General features: G+C 36.1%; 2 protein-coding genes across 3 annotated transcripts; both read right to left on the bottom strand.

Moving 5' to 3' along the window:
- Positions 1-542: 542 nt before the first annotated feature.
- Positions 543-4,502, bottom strand: snx10b (sorting nexin 10b). The gene is made up of 4 exons (XM_067449763.1): positions 4,370-4,502; positions 4,184-4,284; positions 1,078-1,179; positions 543-915 (listed from the first exon to the last, which is right to left on the bottom strand). The coding sequence occupies exons 1-4, from the start codon at positions 4,460-4,462 to the stop codon at positions 705-707; spliced, it is 507 nt and encodes a 168-aa protein (XP_067305864.1). The 5' UTR covers positions 4,463-4,502; the 3' UTR covers positions 543-704.
- A 1,763-nt stretch (positions 4,503-6,265) lies between these two features.
- cbx3b (chromobox homolog 3b) lies at positions 6,266-10,143 on the bottom strand. 2 transcript variants are annotated; one of them, XM_067449761.1, is made up of 5 exons: positions 9,904-10,143; positions 9,272-9,417; positions 9,003-9,168; positions 8,431-8,588; positions 6,266-7,093 (listed from the first exon to the last, which is right to left on the bottom strand). In XM_067449761.1, the coding sequence occupies exons 2-5, from the start codon at positions 9,409-9,411 to the stop codon at positions 6,976-6,978; spliced, it is 582 nt and encodes a 193-aa protein (XP_067305862.1). In that variant the 5' UTR covers positions 9,412-9,417; positions 9,904-10,143; the 3' UTR covers positions 6,266-6,975. The 2 variants fall into 2 exon arrangements, with proteins under 2 accessions (XP_067305862.1, XP_067305861.1); XM_067449760.1 differs by lacking the exon at positions 9,904-10,143 and adding an exon at positions 9,609-9,848.
- Positions 10,144-14,185: the final 4,042 nt, after the last annotated feature.

The raw sequence follows: 14,185 nt of genomic DNA on the forward strand, positions 1-14,185 counted from the left end.
AAAAGTGAAAATATTGCTTGCTTTGAGGGCTTAGCCTGCTCTTTGATTAAACATTTATGATTTTGCAGGGATGAGACCGGCAGCCAAGACAAGAAGAGCGGCGGCGCCATCTGTCGTTCAAGTATGGACTCACCTGATTGTTAAATATTTATGAGAAGGCACCATTTGTATGACATCCAGACAATGATCTTTTATGGCTAAGTATGGCAGTAAAATTGTTTGAGTAGAGATTATTATTGGAAATTTAGCTCTGTGAGGTCGGGTTTAAATCACATAATGTCCTAATGCTCTGTATTTGCTTATTAGGATGGGGTTATTGCGTTTAAGGGACTTCACACGCAAGCATAAATTCCCTCTCGTAAACCTCTCAGTGCACACATCTGTAGTTTTAACAACAAGCTGTCTCCCACACAGGCCACATTATGCTTTTATACATTCATTTGATTGCCAAGCAAGACATTAATGTGTGCACTACTGTGGTTTAAATAATTTAATTTATTATGTTATCTTTATTAATACAGATTCATCAGTACAGAGACAAAACAACAGTGTTTCACTCAACAATGAAAGTAACTTTTTTATGTACAATGTCCCTCTTCAAGCATGGGTTGTAATTTTCACTGTTGAATGTTATTTTCTTTAGCAATGCCTTTGCAAATCTATAGCCTACCTAGTGTAAATTGGCGAGAATTAGTCAATCACTCTCATTCACAGTGCCTATCTTCCTCCTCTTCCATGTTCTCTTCAGATTGAGAATCAAAGCGTTTGTTTCCTGAGCCGAAACTGTTAATGGCCTCAGACACAGTGTAGCGACTCCTGCCTTTAGCACAGGCCTCCATTTGTTTCACACTCAGATGGGACTGTAGAAAGAGGTGCAAGCAACTGTCCGACAGCAGAACCGGACTGTGTACCACGCTGGAGGATGTAGCATATAAAAGATCACCATTACTACATTTTTTTATGATTAGAGATATACAGTACCTGAAATATGTCACAGTTCTCAAGCTAAATGCCTTCTTTCAGTCATAGTTTTATGTTTTAATTAAACATGTTCTTTAGGGTTATTCTGTTACTTACGCTTCTAGAAATTTTCGGAGACCCTCCATACGAGCTCCAATTTCTCTGGCATTGTTGAGACTGAAAAATGGGTTTTTTGGAGGAAGTTCGGGAAGATGGGTTCTGCAATTCAGAGAAACCACAAAGATTCAGTTTACATGTGTCACACAAAAAGTTGCCCAATGACTAAAACTTATCTTAGAAAATATCTGCAATACAGCTGCATAATTATAGTAATTAGCAGTATTTTTGTTAACTAAAACTATTGATCAAAAAAAATAAATAAAAAAAAAATATATATATATATATATATATATATATATATATATATATATATATATATATATATATATATATATATATATAATTAAATTAAATTAATAAAGTTAAATTTAAGTATTAGATAACAAAAACTTTTTTTTCATTGTCTAAGTTTAAGATGAAGTACTACAACAAAATTACTAAAACACACACAAATTAAAATGAAACTGAAAATATAAACATGAAAGACAATTCAAAATATGAATTAAATATTTAAATATATACATAATACTAAAATAACCATTGTAAATTGCAACAATTTGAAAATAATCATAAATGACCTAAATTATATTTCAACACATTGAGATGTATATTGGGTCAATGATGTGACGCTCAGTAATTTATTTCAAAAATACATTTAACATGTAGTCACACATGTACATTGACTTACATATACCTCTTGATGTTCATGTTTTTAATATCTGTATGCAAATTAAAAAACGTCAGAAGCACTGATGTTGGATGTGAAGGCCTGGCTCGCAGTCTCTGCTCTAGTTCATCCCAAAGGTGTTCTATCGGGTTGAGCTCAGGACTCTGTGCTGGCCAGTCAAGTTCATCCACACTAAACTCGCTCATCCATGTGTTTATGGACCTTGCTTTGTGCGCAGTCATGGTGGAACAGGAAGGGACCATCCCCAAACTTTTCCCACAAGGAGCATGAAATTTTCCAAAATGTATTGGTATGCTGAAGCACTATACGGTGTTGCCTCCAGATTCTTTTATAATAAGATTAAACACCAATTTATTGTTTAAACCTATCTCAGGGAAGAAGAACTCCAATACTAATCAATGAAAGTGCAAAAAATGGGTCACATGACACGGGTCCATTTTGTGTCCTGTTTCAGCACATGGGCACAGGTCACATGACTCCATATTTTCTCCAATGAAAAGGGCCTTTTTCACTCATTTCCATCCAGTTAATCACCCACAAAAAATAAGTAAGTAAAGAAGTATTTTCAAGAACTTTACATTATATATCATCAAATATTTTAGAGTAAATAACAAAAAAACTGTGTGTTGCCTCAAGGCAACATTGTACCATAATGGAATCACATACCAGACGCACTACGTTGGATACAAATATAGTATATTTGAAAGGAAAAGAGTTGTAATTCTCTAAATATATTTGCATTTTTGCACAATATTGTAATGCATGTATAAAAATAGTAATACACATACTATAACTGCACATATGATCTGCACATTTTCTATAGCATTTAAAAAATATATAAAACACAACTGATGAGGGTGAGGATGAGTTGTCATGTGATGAGGAAGATGAGGTCATAGTGACAATCTGGCAGGGAGAGAGTGAGGGTGAGATCAAATATGGAGATGAGGATGAAGATGGATATGACAATTTGATATGATAACTTGATGTGATAACTTGAGGTAATAACTTGATGTGATGGCTTGATGTAATGGTTTGGTAATACTTGTGTTCCACGATGGTACAATGTTGCCTGGGAGCAACAGCTGAATTTGAAATGTTACTTTTTATTAAATATAAAATTTGTATTACATTATAAACTGGATAAATGTGTTTGTTCAGGTGTCTAGTTAAATAAGTTAATGTTTTCAATAAATATATTTATTGTTTCTACATAAAAATGTAAAATGTTTCAATTTGTCCGTTGTGATACAATGTTGCCTTAAGGCAACACACTTTTAAAAAATAAATAAATACAAAAATTATGAAACTTTTTATTGCTTTTGTTAAAGTGTCCTATTTTAAGCAGGAAAACACCACAACTATTTTTTTCCTCATTGAAATCATATTGTGTACCACAGAGGGTTAAGAGTTCCTTTCACTGAAACTAAGGTGCCAAGCACAACCCCTGAAAAACAGCCCACACCATAATCCCCCCTCCAACAATCTTTACACTTGGCACAATGCAGTCAGGCAAGTATCGCTCTCCTGGAAAATGCCAAACCCAAATCCCGTCTTCACTGCTCTACAGTTCAGGGACTCTTCAGATTTGACACTGCATCCAACGCTTTGCATTGCACTTGGTGATGTAAGGCTTGGATGCACCTGCTCGGCCACAGAAACCCATTCCATGAAGCTCTCGACTCTCAACGTTCTTTAGGTAATCTGAAGGCCACACAAAGTTTGGAGGTCTGTAGCTATTGACTCTGCTAAAAGTTAGCAACTTTTGCGTACTGTGTGGCCCAATTGCTTCCACTTTGTTATAATACCACTAACAGTTGACTGTGGAATTTAGTAGTGAGGAAATTTCACAAATGGAATCATTGCACAGGAGACAACCTATCACAGGACCACGCTTGAATTCACTGAGCTCCTCCTGAGAGCGATCCATTCTTTCATAAATGTTTGTAGAAGCATTGAAGCAAAGTTTGATAGAAGCAAAGACTGCCTATGCACTTGAGTTTATACACCTTGGGCCATGGAAATTATTGGAAAACCTGAATTCAATGATTAAGAGGGGTGTCCCAATTTTTTTGGCTATATATATATATATATATATATATATATATATATATATATATATATATATATATATATATATATATATATATATATATATAATTTGCATACAGTTGCATGTATTCAATGAGAAGAAAATATTATCATAATTCGATGTTTGTTCTTTCTTAAAAATGGTATAAAACCTCAAGAATCCAACATGAATACAAATATATGAACGTGCCTTATAAAATTGATTTTTAAAAAGATGCTTCATTTATCATGGACACTGTTGATCATTGACCCTATTATAAACAAATTACCATTAGAATAACTGAACAAATTAAATAACAGGAACACAATGCAGTGCTTACATACATGAGCATGGCATTTTCCTTTAGCTTTTTTCTTAGCCACACAAACTCGCTGTATCTCCGCCGCACACAGGAGCTCTTCTTAGTGAAAGCCAAACTGTTTGTCTAAGTGAATATAAAATATAGAGAATGATCAGGGAGTTTCTTGTTTCACTACTTTATATTCAATATATTTTTCCATTGCACTTACATGTATACAGATTTCATAATCCATGAAGGCATGCCAGAAATCTTCCTTCTGGATGCGAGGGTCCCTCACCCACACGCCAGTGAATTCCTGCATACGTCCAAATGTGGAAAAGACCTCACGTACACTCTCACAAACTCACAGTGACACACAGCCAGTACACTTAGGTTTTAAAAATGGGAAGAATAAAGAAGGAAGTATTTTCATGAGGCATTGGTCTTGTTGACCAACTGGGGCTGATTCATGGGGACTGTAGACTGGGGAAAAACATCAGAGCTCATTTTGTGCCTCTGACTGACAGCGGTGCTTCATTTTTACCAGCCACCAGAGACAAAGCAGACTAGCAGTGTCATAAAAAATAAAAGGAGCAGAAAAAAGCAGCTGGAAAAAATGGTACCATAATCATAATACCTGCATGTTTGAAACAACTAGCAGTACTTAAATAGTTACTCAACTCACTTGTAGCCAGCGCCTGAAATGAACATTTGCGAAGCGCCAAATGAGAGTAAGAATCTGCGTTGGCGAGTATATGAAACCGTGTTAATCACCCGTTGGCCGGTAACATTTTTATAAATTGTAACATTTATAAAATGTATACATTGTTATACAGTTTTATTAAACAATTCTAATATGTTAGAACATGAATGTGAACAAATATGAACAATGCTCGGGTTAGCACTGCATTTTTACCAATGTTAAAGCCTTGCCAATTTAAATATTCAAGCCAAGAAGACTTGAAAAGGAACTTAATTAGTTTCTTGCACGCTGTGTGGGAAGTTTTCTGTGTGCAAACATCCGACGTGTGCGCCCAAAAATCCGCATCTCAGACAGTGCACAAATACGGAATTGAGTTCTTTCAAAATGCCCGTCTTGGCAAGTATCCTTGTAAACACAACATAGTCAGTTATGTCTTAAGTGAACGTAAACCGTTAAGAAATAAAACGCATGTCTAACAGTATATTGGAGGAGTGCATGCTCTTAAAGTGACAGCAGCCTAATTATCAGCTGCTGTCTGTGTTATTAAAGGTCCCGTTCTTCGCGTGTTTTCGAAGCTTTGATTATGTTTACAGTGTTCAATATAACATGAGTTCATGTTTCGCGTGTAAAAAAACAGTATTTTTCACACAATTTACTTATCTGTACACCACTGTTTCCTCTGTCCTAAAAACAGCCTGACGATTTCCTTGTTCTATGAAGTCCCTCCTTCAGAAACACGTAACGAGTTCTGATTGGGCCAGCGCTTCCCGTGTTGTGATTGGACAGCAGCTTAGCGGTCCCGCCTCTTACCATAATGGGGAGATGCAAGCGTTGAATGCGCGCTCTTCTCCACAAGACCACGCCCCCTATTTTGCGTGTTCTTGTGGGCGGGTTAGTCAACAAACGGTTCTAGTGACGTCATTACATCCCTGCACTTCCTGCTGTAGTCCAAACCGGTTCGCTGTAGGCTTTGAAAGGGAACTTCTGTTAAATAAAATATCTCGCTTGGCATTAAAATTTGAGCTTTATAATTTTACAGGTATTATTTATGCTCTAACAGCAACATTTCACACTAACTAAAGTTTGAAAGATGGAATCGCGAAGAACGGGACCTTTAATGTTAATCATACAACAAAAGACAAAGAACAAACACTCATTGCTCTAGATTGAATAATTCTGATATGGATTAATCTGTTTAATGGCTGGTTAAAAAAGAAAGTTCTAGGTCCTGCTTGTAGCCATTTTTAAACCACCTGATATTACAAACCGGTTATTTTAAAATTGAGCTAAGCCTTTTGATATTTAAAAGAATAAACTGGTAAGAAAAGGCTTCTTTATCCATAATGTACCAAAGGTTATTTAATTTTAAACACCTTAAAAGCTGACTGAAATTTAACATGTTTATAAGAATGATCACAACAATTCTGAGGTAATTTTGTATTTATTCAAAGCACCTATAGAGATCGCTCACTCGAGATTTGATGTTAACAGTGATCTGTACACAAACAGGAAGCAAGAAGAGTGAAACTACAAGACAAAAATTTTAAACACAAAACCTCAAACCTAAAGGGCCTACTCCCACTACTGCTATGAAAGTGACACTGACCAACAAGTGTCAATGTTCACAAAAATGTGATTGTATAGGCTACATTCTAGAATCTGTTTTGTGCAAATCTACGGATTTATACCTGCATGAGCCACACTATACTTCCTCAAAGATCACGGGATCCATCACAGTATATCTTCAGTAAGTGCGTAACCAGGGAGTTTATAGAACATTTACACGTCAAACAGTTCCTCTCAAGCAGGTATTGTACCATCTGTCATCATCTCCTATGTTAAATCACAGTTTAGATCATAGTAACAAAGAGGACAGAAGGATGAGCATCACAAGTGAACTTTCAAACAAACAGACCAAGGGATACAACAACATTCGGTTAATAAACCACTTGTACACTACAGTAGCGCTCTAAAACTCCACTCACATTTCTACAGGTTAGTGTGTAAGGAAGAGCTTCACATTGGGGTGTGGATTCACACGGTACGTCAAACAGTAAACTTATGCCACAGTGTTTGTGTATGTGTAAAGCTGCCAGGAGGTACAGTAGTATTCACTGCTACATATTTCCCTCTCACTGCTCGTCTTCGCCATGCCAGGTCAGCTTGTCCTCGTAAAAGCGGATTACCATCTGGGGCCACTTTTTACTGGCCTCCCCGGCTGACAGTAAAGCTACCTCATCTGTGTTTTTCCTGAGATGGAAATAAAGAAATAACGTTAATAGACAAACACAGCAAATTAAAAGCACATAATCTTCGGCTGCATATTAATATCAACAGAATGTACACTATGCCATCTTTTTGCTGTGGGGATGCTTTTGATCTTTATCTCCATTTGTGTGTTGAAAAAGAGCATGGACATGAAAGGAATTCCTTGGTCAGTATTAAAACATAAAGCAGTACAGTATTGTTATTGTTAACTAAAACAATTAAAAATGGTTTTCGTTAAATTAAATAAAGCTGAAATAAAATTAAATAGAAAAATAAGATGAAAAACTTAAACTTTACAAGTAACTGAAATAAAACTATTAAAAAACAAATAAAAAAACTAATTGAATTAAAGTTAAATATAAACTAGTGAATTGGTTATTTGCATCCAAAATGAAGTTCATGTCTACATAATATGTGTGTATTGTCTGTATACATACATATATATGTATATATATATATATATATATATACACACATATACATATATACACATACATAATATAAAAATTATTCTCAGTGTATCTATATACATACAAATATTTCCTAAATATACATTGAGTATGTATTTATATACATAATAATTATACACAATACACACATATATTACACACACACACATTATATATACCGTATATAAACTAGTATATAATATTATTTAATTAATACTAAAACAACATTGAAACAGTATTGTGCCAATATAATTTTAGATATTATAGTTTTATAGCTAGATATTTAGCTATATGACTATATACTGTAGATTTGATTTAATTTTTAGTTATTTTACTACATCATGTTAAAGGAATAGTTCACTTTAAAATTAAAATTCTATCATCCTTTACTCAGCCTCAAGTTGCTTCAAACCTGTATGAATTTCTTTCTTCAGCTGAACACAAGGGAAGATATTTTGATGAATGTTAGTAACCAAACAGTTAACTGGAGCCATTGACTTCCATAGTATTTTTTTTCCAGTTAAGTTTTCCAGTTAAGTAAAGGATGACAGAATTCTCATTTTAAAGTGAACTATCCCTTTAAACCAAGTCAAAATACGAAATGTTGCTTTGGCAACTAGCTGAAATATTATTTATATTTTTATATTTGACTTTATTTCAAGTTTTCGTTTAGTTAGCTATACTAACCCTGATATTGTGAAAATATCATCCTCTGACAACAACGTGCTTCTTTTCTAAACAGTTTACCAATTCAGGAAGTGATGTGAAGCAAAAAAGCTACGTTAACATGAGGTGTGTATGGATGCATGATCTGAGATAAAAATTCCAATGTACTGATTACACAATGTAATAATTTTTTAGAAATATTACCACTTGATGAGGAACATGAGCTCTCCTTGTTGGTCTGTGCATCCGATGATGCAGTCTGGTTCTGGGTGGCTGGATTGGCCTGCTGGGATCTCAGTGCTGTGATCATCAACCTCCTCATTACCTCTCTCAATGAGTTCCTCCTGAGGCAGCTGGTGAGCCTGCATGATTCCAGACACAGAACCAAACTATCATAAAGCCTGACAAGAGGGATAAATAATATATCACATAGCAAGAGCAATACACCTAGGTTTTGGAAACAACTAAAACTCTATACTAAAGGTGAGCAATCCTAGTTCTGGAGAGTCACCCTACCGTGGAGTTTAGCTCCACCCTGCTTCAACGATCCTGAAAACCTTGATTAGCTGGTTTAGGTGTGTTTAGTTGGAGCTAAACTCTGCAGGAAGGCGGGCAGCCCTCCAGATCAAATTATGGGAAGTATTTAGCAGATTGTTATCGCATACATATTGATATTCAGGACTTTGAATGCTGGTCTTGAAACACTGTAGTGCAGTAATACCTGTAGGAGTAAAAGGAACTGCACATGCCCCTGCAGAGTATATAAATACACTAACCATATCGGCATCTAGTTCAGTTAACTCTTGCTTGGGCTGGACCTCATGTTTTATAGATTGACACCCCTCTTGATCTGTCTCTCCTGAGACAGTTAGATTTCTGAGAAACTCCTCTATCAGCTCAGGACAATCCAGGTTGTCCTCTGGCTCCCAGGTATTCTCTGCACTGAGGAGAGTATGACAGACCTGTCATATACACTGGTAGATAGAGATCTATAAAATAAATAGTTGACACACACAGCACAGGCAACATTGTTCCAGAAACTCACTCTGTAAAGCCTTTCCACTTTAGATAATATTCAACTTTTCCATCGTTGACTCTTCTGAGAATTATTTTTTCCACTGCAAACTCTTGGACAACTGTCGTCTCTTCTGCTTTCCTGTTTTTCACATTCTGCTTCTTCCTCATGGTTTCCTATAACACGACAAAGTTTCAAAGGCTTACGTATTTCAACATCTATTTCAAGGCATTTATATTGTGTTTAGCAGACATATAACTTATAAAATAGGATAATTTTACATGAAGAGTCTTTCTTAATGACAATGATTTACATTGTTTGATAGGCCCAGAATAGCAAACTTACATTATAAAATTAGAAAACTTACATTATAATTGAGGTTCAACAATACAGTCGGAGGAATTTGAAAATAACTTTCCACTTGAGACGTGTGTATTTTTGCAACTGACATAAAGGAATACAAGGGATTCCTTAAATAAACAATGGCAATATGTCGCTGCCAGTGAAGTCACCGCTTATATGCATGATGACGTATAATTTCCCACTAGCTAAACTTTCACAGTCACTGACGAAGCAGGTTAATATTATGAATGGTTGTTTGTTGTATTGAATTACATTCTTTCTACGCCACTGGTGTGAATTTGATAAGTGCGCGTGCCCACCTGCCGATGCCTCACGCGCTATTCTTTTATTCCCACTGCTGGTGATTAATGCGCGTGCAAATGTTCAGTCTCTGTACAAACAACGCGGTGCATCCACACGGACGATCACAGTGCTGTTCAGTCATCTAGCCTCGTTTACTACGTCGCCTTCACGATCATGGCTTTACTGTTGTGTTTACATAACTTTTCATGAATGAGTCAAATTAAACATGGCCGATTGGGAGAAGGGGAGGAAGTGGTTTCAAAGGGAAGAGGTCAGTTCAGGGAAGCCGGGGGAGGAATCCTTAAAGGCGCATCCCGAGAGCAAAACCTGGCTGAATTTCTCAGTTTTTCTCTGACGTTTTTTAGGGCTGGGTTTAATCTGACACTAGATATTTTAGTGCAGAGCGCGTTCAGGTTTTCCCCTTAGAATTAGACTGCTATAGGTAATTTGGAATAATTTGGAATTTGGACATTGGTAACAGTTACCGTTTTGTAAGTTAAAAAAGAAAGTTAATGATTCATTGTATATAGAACCGATTGCTCCTGTTTAGGAAATATGTAGCTAGCGAAAACACCTACTGTTGTGTTGACGTCACAAATGTAATATGGTCCAAGGACACTGGAGGGCGCATGCGCCACTCATTTTGTGTGCCTTTAAAAGCAACAGCTTCGAGTTCAGTGATTCATTGTTTATCCGTGTAAAATCTATGGTAAAATCTCTTTGGAAGGCACTGAAAATATTTATTTAACCATTCTTGCTTTAGGATTAAAGTAAGGCCCACTTTTAGGCATAAATAAACATTCTCTTAATTTTGCACTACATCATGATTAATAATAATAATTACATTGTATGCACAATATGGTGTAGGCTATAATTATAGATTAAGTATAAAGTAAAACTGCATGGTGACTGAAATTACCACAAGGATACAGAATAGTAGTATTAATGAGGATCTTTAGATGAACTAATTGGTTTTGGAATAATTGTATTTTTATTGTTAAAATAGTGTACAATTACACCGAAATATACGGTCATTTACAGCATAAAATGACAAATTTTTTAATGGAAATAATAATAATAATAATAATAATAATAATAATAATAATAATAATAATAATAATAATAACAATGAAATAAATAATGGTAATATTAATCGAGGACTACAGCTACACCTGTCTGTTATGGGATAGTAGAGTGAGCTTTTGGTAATTACACGGAGCTCTTTACTTTAGGACGCTTTAAAGTAACTGACCATTGATTTCGGTGTAGAACTTAAACCCCTCCCATTTTCGAATTGATTGACAGGTTTCCACCGTCCAATCAGAGAGAAGGTTGAATCGGATTGGTTGAGTTGTTTACCCAATTGCATTAAAGAAATTAAGTTAAAGAAGTACAAAAGTTTCTCCTTTCGTTTTACTAACATTTTCCTATATTTCAACTTTATTACTTTTTCATTTACTTAATATTTCATATATAAAAATAACAAAATGAAGACACAAATCAGGATTTTTTTTTAACGTTTTTGACAATTTTAAAAAATGTTATTAATATTAGATCCAAACCCTGCCATTTCTTAGTTGGCCCACAAGGGGTCGCTATTAACCATCCACAAATCTCTTGTCATCGCCATTTTTAGTGCTTGTTTTGTTCCTCATAAAAAAATTATTTTTACGAGAAAACTTGTAAAATGTTTCATTACATTTGTTAATGTACATTTAACTACGTTTACTTTATAACTTCTTTATTAACTGTATATCTCCATTGACATCACGTGCAATTTATAGCTTTCCGACTCTTCAAAAGGACGTTTTTTGAAGTTGCAACGAAGTCAAGGCAAGTTTTTTAAAAATATTTCCTAAATGATTCTTACTTGACGATTAAAGCGACTTTTAGGCTCAAATAATCTTAAATCTCCTTCTTTTGTTATTCATCACTGCAAATGTAAAAAAAATATATATATATTAGTAATAAAAAGCATTTTATCATGTATTGCATGAAACCATTATGTTACACCTCAAATTTGTCAGTTGGACCTGCAACCGCATGCAACATATAGCCTACTGATATTAATTTAAAAAATGATTCATGTCATATAAACATTAGTCAGATTTATTCATTCAGAATACATCTTTAGAAATTTCATTGCATAATGTTATATTTTTTCTTTATTTTGACCAGAACTATCCTCTGTACTTTCCATGTGTAGGAGGAGCTCCGTTATTCAGCTGAGGGCCCGGGTCCATAATGGTTGACAGATGGGCTATTGAAGGAGAGTTCTGTGTTTAAGGGAAATCACAGTTCTCTCTCTCTCTCTCTCTCTCTCTCTCTCTCTCTCTCTCTCTCTCTCTCTCTCTCTCTCTCTCTCTCTCTCTCTCTCTCTCTCTCTCTCTCTCTCTCTCTCTCTCTCTCTCTCTCTCTCTCTCTCTCTCTCTCTCTCTCTCTCTCTCTCCACAGTCCAGTCCTCCAGTCTGCTCTCCATCTCCAGCAGTGACAGTCCTGAGTGGGCCGTATGTGAATACGTTCATTAATGCAGCCATGGCTCCTGTCAGGGTTAGAAACGTGTCCAGATGGAGGGACCCCACTGTGCAGGCCCGGTCAGCACTCGAGGGGTGAGGAGAGCTGATGTGTGGGGTGGGGATCCGCTCTAACTGGACTCTTTCTCAGCGTGCGGGTTGCCGAGTTTTGGCACGCCACCGTCCCTCGGCTCAGGTTACAGGTACGCTCGTGCCGGCCGTGTCAGACATGTTGTTTTTTTGTGGCTTGTCAACCCCATGAACCCTGAACAGATTAGTTTGAGTTCAATTTAATGAAAGTGTTCTGTGCAGCTTAATTCACCGAGCAGTTTGTGAAAGGGTCAGCTGATTTACACCAAGGAATCCAAAAGGCTGACATTAAATACGGTCCCTTCATCTGTGCATCTCACAGCGGACACTGACCAGATTTTCGACCACTTTTTTTCTTTCGTAAAACATATTTCATACCAAAGTATTCTGTTATTTCTGTAATTTAGTCCTGGTGGATAGAGTGAAAAAACAGCACAATATGTGAACCATTTTAAAATTGAATAACTATTTATTTTTCTTAACACATAAAAAACATTTCACCTTGTTATTTGAACAAAACAAAAAATATTATTATTACATATATTAATTCATTTAAATTATTATTATTTTTTTTGTAAATCAGCCCTTTATATAAACCACTTTAAAATTAAATAACACAGACATAAAAGCATCTTTGATCTTTTTTTATTATTTTTGAAATTATTTTATTATTGCCCACATCTAGTCTGGCACAACCCCCCCCCCCCCCCCCCCCCCCACACACACACACAAAAACAATAAAAAATAGTATAGTAGTATTTTCTGTAATTTATACAGTTTAATCCTGTAAATTTAAAATGTATTAAAAATATATATATATTTTTTAATATACATTGTGTAAATCAACACTTTATGTGAATCACATTAAATATTCTTAACACAGAAATAAGCTTTCTTTCATCTTATGATTTGAACAAATATTATTATTATTATTACTACTCATGATTGGCTCGCCCCTACTTTGGCTTATATCCGTTCTATCCAGTTGCTTCTTTCATTTATTTATTCTCATTTTCATGCGGTTGAACAAGCCTTGAATTCAGCTTTTCACTGCTAACTCTCTACTGTGGATTTGATTCAACCTCAACACTTCAAATTCCACCACGGATGAATCAGAGAAACGAGCAAGCCAGGGAATCTCACTGAAAGCGCCTCGCAGTCTTTCCCAGCAGTGTGTTTGTTAAAACTGTGGGTTCTGTATGTTTTAGCGGGTATATCTCGCTCACCCATCGTACTCTGCCTCTCCATATCAGCGCTCAGATCACCATTATCAGCGAAGTGTCGGCTACACTCAGAGCAGTCATCTGTCATTCTCCTTCTTTTGCTTTGAAAAGCCCAAACCTGACACCGGCTGACAGCCTCTGTTGTTTACCCAACTAGAGGGACACGGGCGATTGTTCAGAGAACATGACACGGCATACTGGGCGGCAATATGGCGGACGGCTGGGCCCCCTCATCAGCCGGCTCTCAGCACCTCCGTCAAGACTCGAAACCCAACAGAGTATCAGATTCACGGGCCCATATTTAAGCAATCTGAGGTTCACATGATGATTTGGGTAGGGGACTGGGGAATTGAGCCAGGGAATTGAAGCTGACATTCTGCTGGGGGAGAGACGGAGGAGTTGAGGAAAGACCACCTGGGTAACCTTTCATAGAGCTGTCCTCTGGTGCCAAAACACCCTGGAATAATATTCTC

The sequence above is a fragment of the Pseudorasbora parva genome, chromosome 7 (assembly GCF_024679245.1).
Source record: "Pseudorasbora parva isolate DD20220531a chromosome 7, ASM2467924v1, whole genome shotgun sequence".
Lineage (NCBI taxonomy): Eukaryota > Metazoa > Chordata > Actinopteri > Cypriniformes > Gobionidae > Pseudorasbora > Pseudorasbora parva.

Coding starts and splice junctions, on each gene's coding strand:
- snx10b (XM_067449763.1), bottom strand. CDS start 4,462: ATGCAGGAATTCACTGGCGTGTGGGTGAGGGACCCTCGCATCCAGAAG. Junction 4,285..4,369: donor ATTATGAAATCTGTATACAT/GTAAGTGCAATG, acceptor ATATTCACTTAG/ACAAACAGTTTGGCTTTCAC. Junction 916..1,077: donor CTCCGAAAATTTCTAGAAGC/GTAAGTAACAGA, acceptor TACATCCTCCAG/CGTGGTACACAGTCCGGTTC.
- cbx3b (XM_067449760.1), bottom strand. CDS start 9,692: ATGTCAGTTGCAAAAATACACACGTCTCAAGTGGAAAGTTATTTTCAA. Junction 9,169..9,271: donor AAGTGGAAAGGCTTTACAGA/GTGAGTTTCTGG, acceptor TACTCTCCTCAG/TGCAGAGAATACCTGGGAGC. Junction 7,094..8,430: donor CTCATGTTCCTCATCAAGTG/GTAATATTTCTA, acceptor TTTCCATCTCAG/GAAAAACACAGATGAGGTAG.